Source organism: Miniopterus schreibersii (genome assembly GCF_964146895.1).
Source record: "Miniopterus schreibersii genome assembly, chromosome: 19".
Taxonomy (NCBI): Eukaryota; Metazoa; Chordata; class Mammalia; order Chiroptera; family Miniopteridae; genus Miniopterus; species Miniopterus schreibersii.
Window position 1 is genome coordinate 35,041,450 of NC_138119.1, and position 17,191 is coordinate 35,058,640.

The 17,191-nt window shown below is 52.0% G+C and overlaps 1 protein-coding gene across 1 annotated transcript; it reads left to right on the forward strand.

Moving 5' to 3' along the window:
- Window positions 1–1,518: 1,518 nt before the first annotated feature.
- On the forward strand, window positions 1,519–17,040 carry ANKRD35 (ankyrin repeat domain 35). The gene is made up of 13 exons (XM_081121258.1): window positions 1,519–1,580; window positions 6,849–6,979; window positions 7,667–7,755; window positions 8,097–8,161; window positions 8,941–8,998; window positions 9,183–9,253; window positions 9,555–9,661; window positions 10,706–10,887; window positions 11,472–11,509; window positions 11,676–13,703; window positions 15,322–15,411; window positions 15,636–15,701; window positions 16,231–17,040. The coding sequence occupies exons 1-13, from the start codon at window positions 1,542–1,544 to the stop codon at window positions 16,330–16,332; spliced, it is 3,066 nt and encodes a 1,021-aa protein (XP_080977384.1). The 5' UTR covers window positions 1,519–1,541; the 3' UTR covers window positions 16,333–17,040.
- The last annotated feature ends 151 nt before the right edge of the window (window positions 17,041–17,191 follow it).

The window sequence follows — 17,191 nt, forward strand, 5'->3', positions numbered from 1 at the left end:
TAGGGAGATGGATTTCCTTGAGGACTGGTTCATCTAATTCTTTATCCATAAGATTAAAAGAGCCCTTTTAGTATTCTTACCCACCTAGAGATCCCTGTCCTCTCTATCTCTCAGTTCCAGAATGGACTTTCTTTTTTTTCCAGAATTTCCAGACTTTCTCTAAATCCAACCTATTCTTCAATAAGCCTGTTGCCTCTCCCTTTGGAGCCGAGCCAGTATGAGAAACAACTATAGAAACAACAGGCTTTCTCCAGACACACAAGTTCCTTCCTTTCTCATTGTGGTGCCTTCCTGTCTTCATGCTTTCATTCATTCACTCATCAGACATTAAGCACCTAATATGTGCCAGGCCATGAGAATAATATAAAATACAACTCCTACCACCCAAGGGAAAACAGACGTGGAAACAAATACTAACAGATACAGAGAGATGGTTGCTATATGACACAGCAGAATTAGAATTGTATCACACAGGATTTGGCACACTGCGTGTGTGCGCGCGCGCGCGTAGGGGTGGTGGTGGCAGGGTTGTAAGGGGAAACTTTACAGAAAAATAAAATTGGCTTGAGAGACCACCAAGTGTAAGAGGAAGCATTCCGGGGAGCACTGATGAACCACCAGGCTGGAAGGAAACTGCACTGAACAGCCTGAGCGCTGGGCTGTGAAAGCAGAGAGGAGGCTGGCGAGGCAGCGCGCAGCTCCGGACGAGCCTGGGAAACCGGCGAGCGCCTGGAGCCGCGCCCATTGGGCTTCGCTGTGCGCTTGAAGGGGCTCGCGCGGCTCCGGGCAGACCAGTTGGCCGGGACTGGCTGTTCAAGCTGGAATTGCTGAATCTGAATTTAAAGAACAGTAGAATTTCCTTTTCTTTCTAAAGAACGGGGAGGAGAGTGGTGTGTACTTAAAATGAAAATTCCCCTTTCTAACTTGCAGGTGCTTTTTAGGAGGTTAAACCGGATCCCCTTTCCCTCAAGGTTTGTTGCCCAGGCTGCGGCGAGTCTTGCACCATCCCCACTGCAATCTCCTCCCATTTCCGAGCTGGTCTAGCGGCTAAAGCGAGAACTGGCCGGAGCCGAGCGCAGCGAGCGAGGCCGGGGCCCGCCCGCCTCCAGCCGCGGCGCTCGGAAGGGGGCGGGGCCGGGGCGGGGTTTGGGGCGGAGCTGCCGCCTGGACCGCGGGAGGGGCGGGGCCTGGGGTGGGATTCGGCCTGCGATTGAACAGCTCGGAGCCGGGGGCGGGCTCGGAGCCGGGGGGCGGGGCTTGAGACCCAGCCTCTGTCGCAGCGGAAGACTGCGGGCTTTTTGCTTCTGCAACCGCGGACGGGGCGGGGGCAGGGCCAGGGGCGGAGTTTTAAGCCCCGCCCGAGGGTCCTTGTTCCTGATTGGGCGGGGCGGGCCCGGGGCGGGCCCGGGGCGGGCCCGGGGCGGGCCCGGCTCTGCTTTGACAGCTCTCTCGGGCACAGCCGCAACCGAGTTCCGTGGGTTCGGGAACCTGCAGCCCCTCTCTCCGCGCGCCCACGTCCCCCCGTGGCCCCGGCCCCGGCCATGAAGCGCATCTTCTCCTGCTCCAGCTCACAGGTGGCGGTAGGTGCCAAAATGTCAGGGAGTATGGGAATGGGGCTAGGGTCCAAGCCCTGTGGGGACAAAAGTCCCGTGTCCCACCCCTAGGCACTATTTGCCTTTTCTCTTTGTCGGTCCTTCCAGCTCTTCCTTTCCCGCAGCGCAGCCCGCCGTTCCTGCCTTCCTCAAGACCCTGGCCCCCCCTCCCGCTCACCTCCGACCTCCCCAAGGTTCTTTCCCTTGGTCCTTTCCTGTCCGATCATCTACACTCCCAACTTCTAGTGCGTTTCCTGCGACCCTTGCCCCCTCCTGAAGCCCTGTCCTCCGCTTTTGCCCAGGCTCTCAGTACTGAACCATCCTCAGCATCTGCCCCGTCCACAGCCCCAGCTCAGCCCTAAGTTCCATTCTGCCCCCCAAGTCCTGCCCCAGAGTCCTGCTTTCCAGCCTGGTACAGTCCTCACAACCCTCCCCTCCCATATGGTCCTATTCTTGCTGTTTTCTCTCAGCGCAAGCACTCCCGGCCCGCACCTTCCCCCAGCCCTTCTTCAGGGTCTTCTCTATCCTTGCCCCCCGTCTCACCCCAGGCCACTTCCACTCCCGTTCTCTCATCATCACCGCTGGCTCTCAGGCATCGCTCCAGACCTCTTTCTAACTGGTGCTCCCACAGCAGCAGCCCTCTCCGGGTCCCCCTTCAACTTCTGCCCCTCTGCCAGCGGTTGCTCAGTTCCACCTTTCCCTTTTTGCTCCCGCCTGCCTGCTCTCTGTGGGTGACTCTTAGGTCTGGCCAGCCTGGCAGGCACTGCCCAGAAGGCGCAGTTGCCCGGCCGCTCCACACGGCCAGGTAGGTTGCCTGCAGAATTCACCCTGACCAGTTCACTGCCGTGTCTGGTCATCAGACTGGTTCTTGGGCCAGTCAAGGCCTTCCGCCTGCTTCTCCCCAGAACCTTCCTTCCTTCTAAACCCTCGCCCAGGTGTTTAGGACTTAAACACTCTGGGCTTCCTTTGCCTGAGTCGGGGAAAGAGAGGTGGTGGTGAGAAGAGGAGAGTGGATTCGCTCTGAGAGTTCCCAGCAGAAGTCACTCTACTCCCCGCGTCCCTCCGGAACAAAACACGAGCAAGAGGAAGACTTTGTGGTGGCTTAGGAAGGGTACAGTGTCTCCTCTGACGGTCTCCTACCGAGAGACCCCCCAATCTGGGGATGACATTTTCTGTGGAGATTGGAATTATGGACTGAAGTCGCCAACTACCTGCAGCAGGGCTGCTTAGCCCACCCCGACTCAGTGAGGTCATTCACAAGCAGACGTGAGGCAGGTGTAGTGCGCTCTGCGCGGGCAGGCCACAGAGGCCCGGAGCGAGCTGTGAGGCAACAGCAGGAACTCTGTTGGGGCCTGTCTTTGTCCCACTTATATTTGCTTCTTAACTTAGTTTCTACACATTGATCAGCCAGTCAAAAGGCGTTCACCGGATGACTATTATGGTGCCAGGGATGGAGGCTACCCAGGCTCTGTGTTAACTCGCAATGGCTTTCTTACCCCCGTGGACTCTTCCCTAGTTACCGAACCTCCTCTGCACCTCCTTCCCTTTCAGGTCTGTGGGGTCTGCAGGCTCCTTAGGAGTGGGGAAGCGATTTCATTCTGCCTGCCTCTCCAGTCCTGGGTCAGTGCCTCCTTTCCCAGGTGCCGGGGTGAACAGTGGGCTGGAAGTTGGAATTTGAAAGTGTCCTTCCGCTCTTCATCAGCTCCACAAAGTTCTGACCACGAAGAATTTCTACCCATTGTAAACTCTTCTTAGTGTAACAAGATGATAGGCAGTAAACTGGGTGGATTTAGAACTATCTAACTGGAAAGAAAACTGTTTCCTCGGTCAGGATGGGATCACAGAACCCTTGATCATAGGCTAGTTTCGGCTGCAAATTGCTCTTAGAACTTCCTCATACTTCTTAGGATAAATTCCTCCATTCCCCGAGTAGCTAACCACTCTGCTCCCATTTGTCAGAGAAACAGTGTGACAATCTTCCTGGCCTCTCCCAAAGCCTGGCTTCCCAGCCACACTGGAAGATTGCCCCTGTCCATCCCCACTCCCATCCCTGGGTCCAGGGCCGGAGTCCTTCACTATCAAATAGAGCTAAGGACTGAAAAATCACTAATCATTTTCTTTTTCTCTTTTATTTAATATTTTTTTATTGATTTTTTTTTTTATTTTTTATTTTTTTTTGAGAGAGAGAGAGAAAGGGAGAGGGAAAGAGAGAAACATCGATGTGAGAGCATCATCAGCTGCCTCCTGGGCATGTGCCTCGACTGGGAATCGAATCCCCAGTGAGTCCATGCATGGAACGACGCTCAGCCAACTGAGCCACACTGGCCATGTAAAAGTTGACCTAAGTTATCCAGAATATAGGAAATTCAACAGACAAAAATCCAGCTTTTGTAATCTCATTTTATTTTAGTCAAGAAGGGAATGCCTTGGAGGGTATCTTACATAATAGCTTACTCTGCCTTTGTAGGAAGCAGACCAGGAAATAGCTTTAAACAGTTGGAACTGAATCATTTTAGAGAAATGTCGATTGCATTTTAAAAACTGAGAGTCAGCTCCTGGTTCCTTCAGGACAGCCTTTCCATTTCCACTCATCTGTCCCACAGCCAGCGGTACCCATTCTTCCTCTGCTGTTGGTGAGCTCCATCTTGAAAGGAAGCTTGTAGGCACACAGCCAGAGATCAGGAAAAGTTGCAATTACTTTTACAAAGGCCCCCTAAGCTTAACTACAGAAATACAAAGCTTATTCTTGTAGTTGAATCTGCTGATTAATTTGGTAATTGCTCCCTTGAGGCTGTGATGGTAATCCAGTGCCTCTTTTCCAAGGTACTGGGTGAGCAATGGGCTGGATCTTGGGATTTAGAAGCATATCTCTGTCTTTCTCCACCCTAGCTCTGTAGAAGTTTGGTCATGAAGAATTTCCACCTGTTCTAAACTCTTCTTAGTATAACAAGATTATAGGAAGTAACTCAAATGGATTTAGAACTATCTAGCTGGAAAGAAAAGTATCTACAGTACTTTACTAGGAAACACCTTTACCTTCTATACAGCCTGGCTGTTAAGTATTGGCTGATATGAGCAAGATCCCTTCCTCCTACTCCCCTGTATGGAGAATTCTGAGCCCAGGAACATCCAAAATGTGCCCAACAAGGCTAGCAACAATGGGGATTGGAACTAACATTTACTGTGTACCTACTGTATGTCAGACACAATGCTAGGTGCTTTATATGATGTTATATTATTTAGAAACTGATGTTCAGAGAAGTTTTTACATGCCTAAATTCACAAGGATAGAAAGTGTTAGAATCAGGGTTTTAAACAGAGGACTTCACATTGAGGTCAGCTGACGGCAGTGTCCTGTGCTGGAGGCAGAGTTCTAGCTCTGCTTTTTCTCAGGGTGACCTGGCACCCCTGAGACACTGGATAATGTGTTCTTACATCTCAGTCTGTTGGTATGTGAAGCAGTCATTTTGCTTATTTTGTCCTTTGAGAATTAACTTGTTTGGAGACTCTGTGCAGAAAAGTAGCGTCTGAGAGTGGGTGGCTTTGCCCTGGAGGCTGTCTTAGACTGTTTATTTGGAAATAAGTAAAATGCTTCCATCGCTCTGTGGTAGTGTGGTCTGCTGGTGGGAACTAGGAATAGGCATTGGGTGGCCTGGGTTCTTATCTCAATTTCCCTGCCATTTCGTGGTTTGTCTCTGCACAGTTATTTAACCTGAGCATGCTTCAGTTACTTCTACTGTCAAATAGATAAATATTAGCCCTACCTACTTCCCAAGATGTTGAGAGGCTAATTGAACAGGATCTGAGGAATGACAAGTGCTGTACTGGAGTCTTACCTCGGAAGCCATCTACCCTAGATAATTTTATGGTTGGGGCATTTAAAATCTTTCCTGTTTTCCATGAATAATTTGCCCTGGCTATGTAAACGGTATTTGAAAATGAGTTATTTGGCTTCCATTGACCCTATATTTTCCCACCTCCTCCCAAAGCCTCTTCCTCCCTGAGATTACACCTCATAAAATGCAGTGTGTCACCACCAAGCCCCCGCCACTTCCTGTTTCGTTATAAGGATGCCATACACTTGCATAGCTCTTCACAGTTTACAAAGAGATTTATATACATTAGCTCGTTTAATACTCACAGCGTGATGAGGTGGTTATTATTGCCCACATTTTATAGATGAGGAAACAGGTTCGAGGTGTTTAGCTTACTCTAGGTCACACAGCTGAGAAAGGAGCTGAGTCAGACCCTGAGCAGAGGCCTGCTGGCAAAGTTCCTCCAGGCCCTTTTCACCAGGCCACAGCTTTTTGCACCCTTTCTCCCTTCCCTTACCCTTCTCTGGGTCAAACCAGGCCTTTCTGTGCTTGAAACCGGGATGTTTTTACCCACTCTCTCTTTCACACCCTGCGATACTTCAATTATTGTAATTACCCCACCACCCAGAAAAAGTCTGGCTGGCATAATAGAACAATGCATGCCCAGGTGTGGCTTTATCTGGGACAGCTGCTGCCTGCCAGGAAAAGGGGAGGGAGGGGAGGGAGGAGAAGGGGAGAGGCCCCATGCTGCCTCCTCAAACCTAGCTAGAGACTATATTTGCCTTTTGGCTGTTGTTGCCATGAAAGGGAAGAGCAGCTAGGCAATGGGCAAAGAGATGAGATGGGAAAACAGAAACTCTGTGCTTCTCCTCCCAGTTTTGGGGCCCAAAGCTGATGGGTAGAGGTGGAGGCTAGGTATTTGGACTCCTGGCTGTGACCTGAAGCTAGGTGCCTTGATTTCTCAAATATCTGAAGACAAAAAGCTGAGCAGCATGGGAATCTGAGAGGCAATGTGAGCCCAATCAGGAGGGGTCAGTTTGCTTCAGTTTGCTCCAGCAAAACCTAGAGAGCAAACGGGAAAGGAGTCATGGCTAGGACTGCTCTGAGGCTGTGCACCTAGCGACGTCATCATAATGACGATTAAAAAGACACTTGGAATACTCTGCACCAGCACTCAAAAGTGATTTTTAATTCAGTAGGCCAAGCACCTTTTGACCCGGGGCTGGAAATAACCAGAAGTAGTTCTTGGCGGCATATGAACCGGTGACTATTTAACCGGCTCACCTAAGAAGGACTATATGATCTAGGCTGAGTGACTCGTGGGACATTGAAAGGACCTCAGGGATGTTCCTTTCCCCTTGCTTGGCATCTTCCTAACCATCCCCTTTTCTTTCTCCACTCCACCCTCACCTAAATCCCGCAATGTGTGGCTCTGGACCAGGTGGAGAGATGGAACCGCCGTGATCAGAAGCTGCTGGAGGCAGTGCAGCGGGGGGACGTGGGGCGCGTGGCTGCCCTGGCCTCCAGGAAGTCTGCCCGACCCACCAAGCTAAACTCCAACGGCCAGTCCCCGTAAGTCCCTCTGACCCCACCTTCGGTATGCCGTTCCCTTTGAAAACTCCAAACCCCAATATATCACAGGACAGGGAATGCCTACAACTCAGAGACCTTTTTCTCTTAATAAATCTTTGCTACTTAATAAACAAAGTGCTGCACAAAGTGAGGGAAAAGATACTGTCCCTGAGCTCTGTCCCCCTCACAACTCACAAACCAGATCCACAGAACTGACCAACAGGACATAAAGCCCACGAAACAAACAAACTGATATATACTCTAAACAGAGTATTTCTTCACTGCACAAAGAGGAGGGGGTGTGCTCGGGACACTCAGAGTGAAGTGGTAGCCACAGGAGTCACGTGGCTAGAAAGAGTAGCAGGACAAGAGGGATTCTACCCCTTGTCTCTGCCCGTCCAGCCCTCTGCTCTGTGACACTTCCAGTCTGGTAAGGGTCCCGGACACCCCTGCAATAGTCTGCGATTGCTTGAGACCCATAGCTCTTATTTCTATATTCGCTTCCAGCTTCCTCTGACTTTGTGACAGTAGCCATATGGCCTTCTCTTTCTCAGTAAGTCAGGCCAGGGAGTTTCCCTCTCTGCTTTCGGGATTGGCTGTGGGGTTAGAGAGTATAGCAGCCGGTGATTATTAAGATTATTAGGATTCTCCTGCTCCTCACGCCCTGGTCCCCTCATGGGTCTGCAGGTTTCACCTGGCGGCCTCCAAAGGCCTGACGGAATGCCTGACTATACTGCTTGCAAACGGGGCCGACATCAACAGCAGGAACGAGGACGGTGAGTGGGGTGGGCCATGCTGCAGGCTTCGCCCTCTACAGGCGCAGCGGGGCCAGTGCTGGGCCTGCTGGAGGTTCCAACAGCAGCCCCCTGTTTCTTTCCTCCTAAATTCCGGCCAGCATCCTTCCAGGGGTTGCCCTCCCTGCAAGCTGGGTATACTTTACCCACCTCCACCTCAAGTACCAGACTCTTGGGGAACAGGAATTTCTGGCCCTACATGGCTGAGAGCTTCTCTCTCTAATCTTCCTTTGATTATCTGTGCGTCTCTTGCCTTCCCTCCCGGTGAGTCATTGGCATGCATAGGGCCACCCACCTCCCTCTCCCCCTCTTTCTCTTTCCAGGAAGCACCGCCCTGCACTTGGCCACCATCTCCTGCCAGCCACAATGTGTCAAGGTCCTGCTCCAGGTGCGAGCAACCCCTTGATACCACTCCTGTGAAGGGGAGAAGCAGAGCCAGAGTTCCCTAACTTTGTCTTGAAGTCACAAGCAATATTTGATCAAATATACCCCTCTCATCCCTAATAAGAGCTGGTAGTAATTTATTCTTTAATTCACAAACATTTATTTAACTTAACGCTGCCCTTGAGGGCAGGTCATAAAGTAGAGCTGCCAGGGACTGACTGCCTGTCAGTCAATATGCATATACTGAGCTCTGCCAAGACCAACTGCTGTGATGACGCTGGGCAGGCAGAAGGAGGGCAGAGATTTTCAAATCAAACCAAAATCCTACCGTCTGTTTTTGAGGTGTTTGTAGTCTAGGAGCACAAGGAGAAATATGCATGTGAAATGACACGTAGACAATTTATAAATAAGTTTCCAAAAGTACAAAAGGCACAGTTCAAAACAGGCCTTTGGGCTAATGGCTGTTGGGCTTTTGTTCCTCCCAGCCCTTTCCAGGTTTCCCAAGCATGACCCTAAAGTACGAGTCACGGACTCAGGTGTTATTTTCCCTAACATGTTTTTCTATAATCTGATTTTTCTTAAGCCCTAGGTTTAAGAACCAGGGTTGAAATTCAAGGCTGCCTCTCATCTGTAAGAAATGGATTGGGCTTGCTGAGCAGTTGGACAAAACCATGAGCCTCCCACCCCTCCCTATAGAAATTGGGAAGCTGGGGACCCAACGGTGGGTATGGGGAGAACATTAACACCACCTTCCATGCTGCTTCCCTTTGTGGCTCTTTACAGCACGGTGCCAATGAAGATGCTGTGGATGCGGAAAACCGTAGTCCGTTGCACTGGGCAGGTGTGTGCCTGGGGACCGGTGGGAAACAGGGCTCAGGGACTGTAGGGTAGGAAGGGAGGGGAGGGTAACATCTGGCGAGAGGGCAGGGCTGGTTGCTGGAAAGGCTGGAGGGGATGCTGGGTCACCATCTGACTGCGGGTACTTCCTGCTGCCCCTTAACCCAATGGCCCCTCAACCCTCCCAGCCTCCTCGGGCTGTGCCTCAAGTGTGCTCCTGCTGTGTGACCACGAAGCCTTCCTGGACGTCCTGGATAATGTGAGTATCGGCTGGACCTCTGGCTGTGCCCACACAGGGAGGCTGCTGCTCTCTCTGAGCTTGACTGGCTAAGTTCTGTGACAGGGGTTGTACAGCACCACCTTCCCCTCTTCCTCCCCCCCCATCCCCTCCTCTCCCTCACAGAGAGGTTAAACCTTGCCTTCTGGAGAGCTGTTAATCCTTCAGAAAGGAATATTTAACCCCAAGACTGGGTTTTTTCCTGGAGAGGTGTGGGGAGAGGGGAGCTGGAAGCCCCTGGCCCCCGGGCTTCTCAGGAACCCTCTCTCCACGATCTGTGCAGGATGGACGCACACCCTTGATGATCGCCTCCCTGGGTGGTCACGCAGCTATCTGCTCACAGTTACTGCAGAGAGGCGCCCGAGTGAATGTCACCGACAAGGATGACAAGTGAGCCTGCCCCGTCTTCCCACCCCAGATCCAGACCCTGACCAAGCTAGGAAGGAGCTGCTGGGCAAAGTGTGTGTGTGTGTGTGTGTGTGTGTGTGTGTGTGTGTGTGTGTGAGAAGGCAGGCTGGTTTCTGTGTTCTTGGTCTTTTTTCTTCTGAGTGGTGGCTTAGAAGAGCTCTGCCTGTTGGCTCATTGTTTTCCTCTTGAGATGTTGAGAAAGTTTCCTTATTCTTTTTTTTTTTTTTTTAATATATCTTTATTGATTCCAGAGAGAGGAAGGGAGAGGGAGAGAAAGATAGAAACATCAATGATAAGAGAGTCATTGATCGGCTGCAGCCCGCAACCCGGGCATGTGCCCTGACTGGGAATCGAACCCCAATCTCCTGGATCCTAGGTTGATGCAAAACCACTGAGCCACGCCTGGCCGGGCTCCTTATTCTTTTTTATTCAGCTGCTGTCACCGCCATCTTCCTAATGTATGTGATTCTCTGCTGGTTTTCAAACTGTCTCCTAAGCAATGGAATCCATTTTTCCAATAAAGAATTTGTGCAGCCCTGGCCAGTTCGGCTTAGTGGTTGGAGAGTTGGCCAGTGGACCGAAAGGTCGCAGGTTTGCCTCCTGGTCAAGGGCATGTACCTCAGCTGTAGGTTCAATCCCTCATGGATCAATGTGTGTCTCTCATGTCGATGCTTTTCTCTCTGTCTCTCTTTTCCCCAGCTCCCTCCCTTCCATTCTCTCTAAAAGTCAATGGGGAAAAAAAATGTCCTTGGGTGAGGATTTTAAAAAATAATAATTTATGCAGAACTTTAATGTATAAAGCAGAGAAGAATGAAGCCCTGTCGACTGGCCCATGCTTTCTGATGCTGCAGCTCCAAGTAATGACATTTGAAAAGTTCTGGGCTGGCCTAATACTCTAATTGGCTGGTGTTGGTCAGTGGTTCTCCTGCCCAGACTGAGAGAGCTGATCCTGTAGTGGAATTTCTGGAGCCAGGACCCCTGGATTCCAGGGGGAAAGCCTATGCTCAGGTTTGCCCTAACCCATAGATCGGCTCTGATCCTGGCCTGTGAGAAAGGCAGCGCCGAAGTGGCCGAGCTGCTCCTGAGCCACGGAGCCGACGCGGGGGCGGTGGACAGCACCGGGCACGATGCTCTGTATTACGGTCTGCGCACACAAGACAAGGCCCTGTGGAAGCTGCTGCAGCAGGCCATGACCTGGCGGCGGGGAGGTAAAGCCAGTTCCCTTTTGTAACTTCAAGATGCTCCTTGACAGCTCAGAGAAGTGTCTTAGAATCCCATTTGTCCCCATGGAAATAATCATCTGACAAATAATTGTCACTTTAGTCAAGAGTTTACTTATTTATTGCTGCTACTATGAGATGACCCCAAATTCACAAAAGCATGATCACAAAGTTCCTTAATGAAGCCTTGTCGCTTACTAAAGGCAGCTCTGGCCAGTACTATCGCTAGTATTTCTGAGTTGTAATTGTACATCTCTGTGTGGTTCCCCAGTCAGTCTCTCTCCTAATAGACTGTAAACCCCTCAGATGACAGGCCATTTCTGTTTTGTTCACCATTGATGTCCTGGTGCCTATAACAGTGCCTGGTACAGTGTCCAATAAAGTGAGTGAACAAAATGAATGAGCTGGCATATCTCTGGGATAGGGAACCAAGGTTGCTGGGTTGAACAGGAGTGGCTCCTAGCGCCAGGAAGACATGTGTGGTAAGGGTTATGACACTGAGGGGCCACTCCTCTCAGCGAGAGTCAATGGGACCCTGTCTGCTCTCATTTTCCTCATGTCTTTTCATATAGGTCAGGGGCCAGTTCAACACCCAGATGTGGCATCTAAGGTAAGAAGACCCCAAGTGCCTCCCCTTCTGACCCACCCCAGGCCATCCTACTGGGGTATCTCCCAGCTAGTGATCCATGGGGGTGTCAAGATGGTATAAAAGAAGAAAGGCCCTCCTGGGTCCGGGATAGCTGCCCTGGCTTTACTTCTCGTTGTTTTCTACACAGGCCTCTCCGTCCGAACCTCAGGTGGGCTCTCCACCTAAGAGCTCACGGGGAGCGGGGCCCAAGGAGGAGCAGGGAGAAGAGGGGCAGGAAGATGCTTGTTCAGAGGAGTGGAAGTGGAAGTATGAAGAGGAGCAGAGGAAAGTTGCTCAGTTGGAGCAGGAGCTGGCGCGAAAGACAGAGGAGTGTAGAGCTCAAGCTGCAGCCTACCTGGGCCTGGAGAACCAGATTCGAGAACAGGTGCAGGAGCTGGGGCTCCTGCTCTCCCAAGAGCCCAGATCTCCAGGAGGGCAGAGTTCCAGTGTCCGTCCCGGAGGGGATGGCATGGAGCAGGGTTGTCCTCTGGACCTGCTGGCTGAGGGAATACAACAGCTAAGGAGGCAGCAGCAGGCAGTAGCCACAGCCTCAGTCACAGCCTCAGCCAACCCAGTGTTAGCTCCCAGGAAGACCAAAGATTCAGCCCCAGGGGCGATGGATTATGAAGCACATGGAAGGCCCCAACTGGAAGAACAGGAGCCACCCCAGAGTCCAGTGTCTGAGATCACGGGGAAAGCCACAGGACAGCAACCGGCGACTGACAGCGGACAGGCCCTTGGCCCTGATCATGCTGACCAGCCGCGTGCTGCCCAGAAGGAGAGGCTGCAGACCCCGGGGGCTGAAACAACAGACACTGGGGCTGAAGCAGCGGGCACAACAGCCCTGAACCAGCTCCTGCTACAGCTGAGGGAGGAGCTGTCTGCTGTGTGGCGAGAAAAGGATGCTGCCCTGGGGGTTTTGTCGAGGCCGGTGCTGGAGGGAGTCCTGGGGACACCCCGGGCTGAGGCTGCAGCAGCTGCCTGGGAGAGAATGGAGGCCAGGTTGGAGCAGGTGCTGGTGAGGCTGCACCGGGCCCAGGCGGGACTGCGAGAGGAACCTGTGAGCCCCGCTCAAGAGCCTAGGGAAGGAGCCCCAAAGGCAGGCTCAGAAACCAGCACCACAGAAGATGAAGAGAGGGAGAAAAGGGTTCTGGGGTCCCGGGGGGAGCCTCTAGGGGCCCCTGGCAGGAAACAGGTGCCCGGAGGAGGGCTGGCCAAGGGACCCCTGGAGGAGGAGGTGTCGGCCCTGAGACTGAGCAACAGGACCTTGCTAGAGGAGCTGGGGGAGCTGGGGCGGGAGAGGCAGCGCTTGCAAGGGGAGCTGCAGTCCCTGAGCCAGCGGCTGCAGCGGGAGTTTGTGCCCAAGCCCGTGGCACAGGTCCAGCTCCAGCAGTTGCACAGGAGTGTGGAGCTGCTGACAGACGAACTGGCCTTGGAGAAGGAAGCCACGGAGAAGTTGCGCAAGCACCTGGCCTCCCAGAGCAGTGGCCTCCGAGGGCTGTGGGACTGCCTGCCCCAAGACCTGGTGGGCAAGGGGAGCGCGCCGGGCCCAGGAGCCGAGCCGCTGGAGGAGCTGCAGGCCTGCATCCGCACCCTGGTAGCCAGGCACCGGGAGGCCCAGCAGGCGCTGGCTAGGCTGGAGGAGGAGAACCGGGGGCTGCGGGGATCCCCGGCCCCACGCGAGGAACCAGGCACCTCCTCAAAGGTGCCAGCAGCCCCTGACGTGGCCGCTTTAGAGCAAGACTTGGGGAAGCTGGAGGAAGAGCTGCGCGCCGTTCAGGCCACGATGAGCGGGAAGAGCCAGGAGATCGGGAAGCTGAAGAAGCTGCTCTACCAGGCGACCGAGGAAGTGGCCGAGCTGCGGGCCCGTGAGGCGGCCAGCCTGCGGCAGCAGGAGAAGACGCGGAGCTCGCTGGTGGCCCAGGCCCAGGCCTGGGGCCAGGAGCTGAAGGCTCTGCTGGAGAAGTACAACACCGCCTGCCGGGAGATGGGCCGGCTGCAGGAGGCCGTGGCCGAGGAGCGCGGCCGGAGCGGGGCCCTGGCGGCCCGGGCCACGGAGCAGGAGCGCCAGGCCAGCGAGATGCGCGGGCGCTCGGAGCAGTCGGAGAGGACAGTGGGGCAGCTGACGCAGAAGGTGGAGCGTCTCTGGGGGGCTTGCCAGGACAAGGAGGCCAAGGTGATCAGCTGGGGCGGCGGTGGGGAGCAGTGGGGAAGGTTTCTGCCGGGTGTCTCACCTGCATCTTCCTTTGGTTAGTCAGATCAGTACCCCCCACAGAACACCAGTCATGGGAAAAGACCACACTCTGCCCTCTGGGTAAGGCGGTTTGGGGGTCAGCTCGGAGGTGAGGTGTAAGTAGAAGGTAGAAAGGGGCTCAGGTATTAAAGTTTGGGACTGTGTGGTCAGGGCTACCACCTGTGGAGTACTATGATTTATTAGCCTTTTGACTTAAATCATGTATTAGCCTCAGAACAAGTCTGATAATACGGTGGGTGGGTTGCTGTGGTTTTGCTGTGGTTCTGAGGTGACTCAAAGGCCCATTAAGAAAAGCAGAGGAGCCGGGGCGTGGCTCAGCGGTTGAGTATTGACCTGTGATCCAGGAGATCTGACAGGATCCAGGAGATCACGTTGGATTCCCAGTCAGACCACATGCCACTGAGAGCTCCATCCCCAGCAGGGGGCGTGCAGGAGGCAGCTAGGCTACAGGTCCGCTTCTCCCTTCTGCTTCAATCAGAGTAGTTTCTACAAAAAATTTCCATTGGCAAAGAGAGCACCAATGCAAAGAAAAAAGTTTGAAAACCACCGTGGTAGATGCTCGAGTTTCCTAATGATTGCTCCAAAAGTGAGTGTAAGTCTACATGCTTCTAGGGGCATGTTTTATGAATTCTAAAAAAAATCAGTTTACAAAGGAATTTAGTAATTCTAGAACTTTACCTGTAAAGTGAATTCAGACTTATTCAAATTCATGTACAGGATCAAATTTATAATGATTCAAAAATATAGGAAGCATATGTTTGACATAATGTAGAGTGCATAAAATAGAAGAAAAGTTATACAGAATAAGAATCGGCATGGGGTGGGGCTAATTAAGGAAAGGCAGGATTTCTGTTGGTGTTGAAGGAGAAGAGGAAAGAAAATAGTGCAGTGTATGTTGGACTGAGATCGTCTGGATTTTGATTTCAGTTTCAAAACTTACTGATTGAACTTGAGTTATCCAAGCCTCCAATTCTTGAAGCCTGCCTCAATTTTTTCATATATAAGATGAGGCTAATAATAAGGTTGCTATGAGGATTCCATTAAAGATAGTATATTTAAAATACTCAGAATAATTTTTTGAAAATGGTAAGTAATCAATTATTTTTATTACTCTTACTCCCACCATTCCTATTACTGCTGGTTACCATTAACCACATTTGTGCCTTAGCCTCACAAACCACAAAACTCATCTCCATTTTGCTTGGTGGTCAGCAGCCAGAAGTAGTTTAGGATCCAGTGCAGAGTTAAGAGCATGGACCATTAATTCAAAGAGATTTTGGTTCAAGTCATATGTCATCACTTATTAGCTGTATGATTTTGACAAATTACTTAACAAAATGTGAATAATAATACTTCCTTCAGAGAAGTATCGCTCTTCTCAGAACGTGGAGGTGCTTTGAGTATTAAATGAGACAAGGTGTGAAAAAGTATCTGGCACATATTACGTACTCAGTAAAAGGAAGTTGACCTTGACCTTGGGTGGTGTGAGGTGGGAATGACCTGGCCCTCGCTTGTTTCCTTTCTTTCCCTTTGGCCTTAGATCAAGGAGTTGTTGAAGAAGCTGGAACAGCTTTCAGAGGAAGTCCTAGCAGCTCGGGGAGAAAATGCCCGCCTTGCCTCGAAGCTGCAGGTGTGTTTTGGCCCTTAGGGAAATGGACACAGCTAGAGAAGAGGGTGGGCAGTGGAAGAGATGTGGGAGAGAGCCTGGGAATTACAGAGACCTGTGCAGGCAGGGTCCAGGCTGGGCTAGCAATGGCCCAGCTGACCACTTAATAGTATTGTTCCTCATGTTTGGGGGATCCGGGTGAGTATGGGAGGGTAGGCACATAACCTCCCGCTGATGCTCACTCCCAGGATTCTCAGAAGAACCATGAAGAGATCATCTCTACCTATAGAAACCATCTGCTGAATGCTGCTCAGGTGAGCATGGGGGCAGGGAGAGACAGAGAGTTGGGAGGGGGTAAAGCATTTGGGGTCCCTTTTCTTGCCTGCATGCATTTGTCATTGCTCGGAAAGCTAGACTTTAGATGTTCCAGTGCCAGATCTCTGGATCTCCCGAGGTAGATCAAGAGAAATTGTGTGTGAATGTGAGGGGGGAGAGGTGTTTGTCCTTCCTTTCAGTTCCCTGATCCACTGTAAGGCCTTTTCCTGTCCTTTATGCCCTTTCTCAGTCCCCTCCTACGCCAGCTTATCTTGCTCCTTTATTAGGAGTAATACTAACTATAAAGAATCTAACACTTATTGTACCAGGCGCCTTCCTTCCGATTCAGAGCTGTAACCCTCAGAGCAATCCTGAAAAGTAAACAGCATTATCTTCCTTGGAAAGATTAGGCAACATCCATGGAGAAGTTAAAGTGAGGGCTCATAGTTAGCAAACGGCCTCTCCCTCACCCATCTCACCCCATTTTCTGCTCTTCACCTCCGTTTATCTCTTTCCTGCCACCCACAGGGCTACATGGAACAAGATGTATACAATATCCTACTGCGAATCCTCAGCACGCAGGAGAAGAGAGGCTGCACGGGCCCTGAGGGGGCCGGGATTCCCCTCTAGTGAGGTGTGGGCTGAGGCTGACTTCGGAAGGAGCTTGGAGAAAGACCTTGGGAAAGGAGGCTACGGTGGAGTTGGAGCCTCCTTCTGCCCCAAGTGTGGCTGGCATTGGAGAGTCCTGTGGGCCGCAGAGCGTTTGAAGTGAGGTTGATCGAGAAGTCACAATATGGGGAATCACTGGGTGGAGTCAGGAATCAGTGACCAAATAGACCGAAGGGGGCTGACATGGGATGGAGACTGAAAAGAGGAGCTGAGTGACTCCTTTACGGTCTGGGATAGAGATACCAGGAAACACTGAGGGAGGGTGGGATAGTGGTAAAAGTTGTTTCCTAGGGTAGGACTGTGCAAACTGCAGAATCTCTCCTTCATCCCCCCACCGTTCATTCAAAGAGTAGTCTTCTCCCCGCCCCATGCCGATGGCCATCTTCTCCAGTCCAGAGAAACAGGGTCCCCTTTAGCAGCTTGGCAGGGGTGGGAGGAGCCTGAGGCTGTGGGATCATGTGCATCACATCCTGGAATTTCTCCTTTCCGGGAATAAGAGCATCCCCAGTCACCAGAGGCTCCATCACGCTGTGGTGGGTGGGAGTTTGGCCACCAGGGGTAGTGTGGGTGAAGCCTCACCTGACATTAGGCCCCAGACCTGAGAATCTGAACCCTGGAGTCATCATGGAAGAAACCAGCTCTGTGGGAAATAAAGCAGGAGGAAGCATGATACCAGGTGTCACTGTTTTTCTGTTTCAAGGAGAGTGGAGGGCACCCTGGCTGGTTTGGCTCAGTGGCTAGAGCGTCTACCTGTGGATTGAAGGGTTCCGGGTTCAATTTCAGCTCAGGGCACGTACCTCAGCCGCAGGCTCAATCCCCA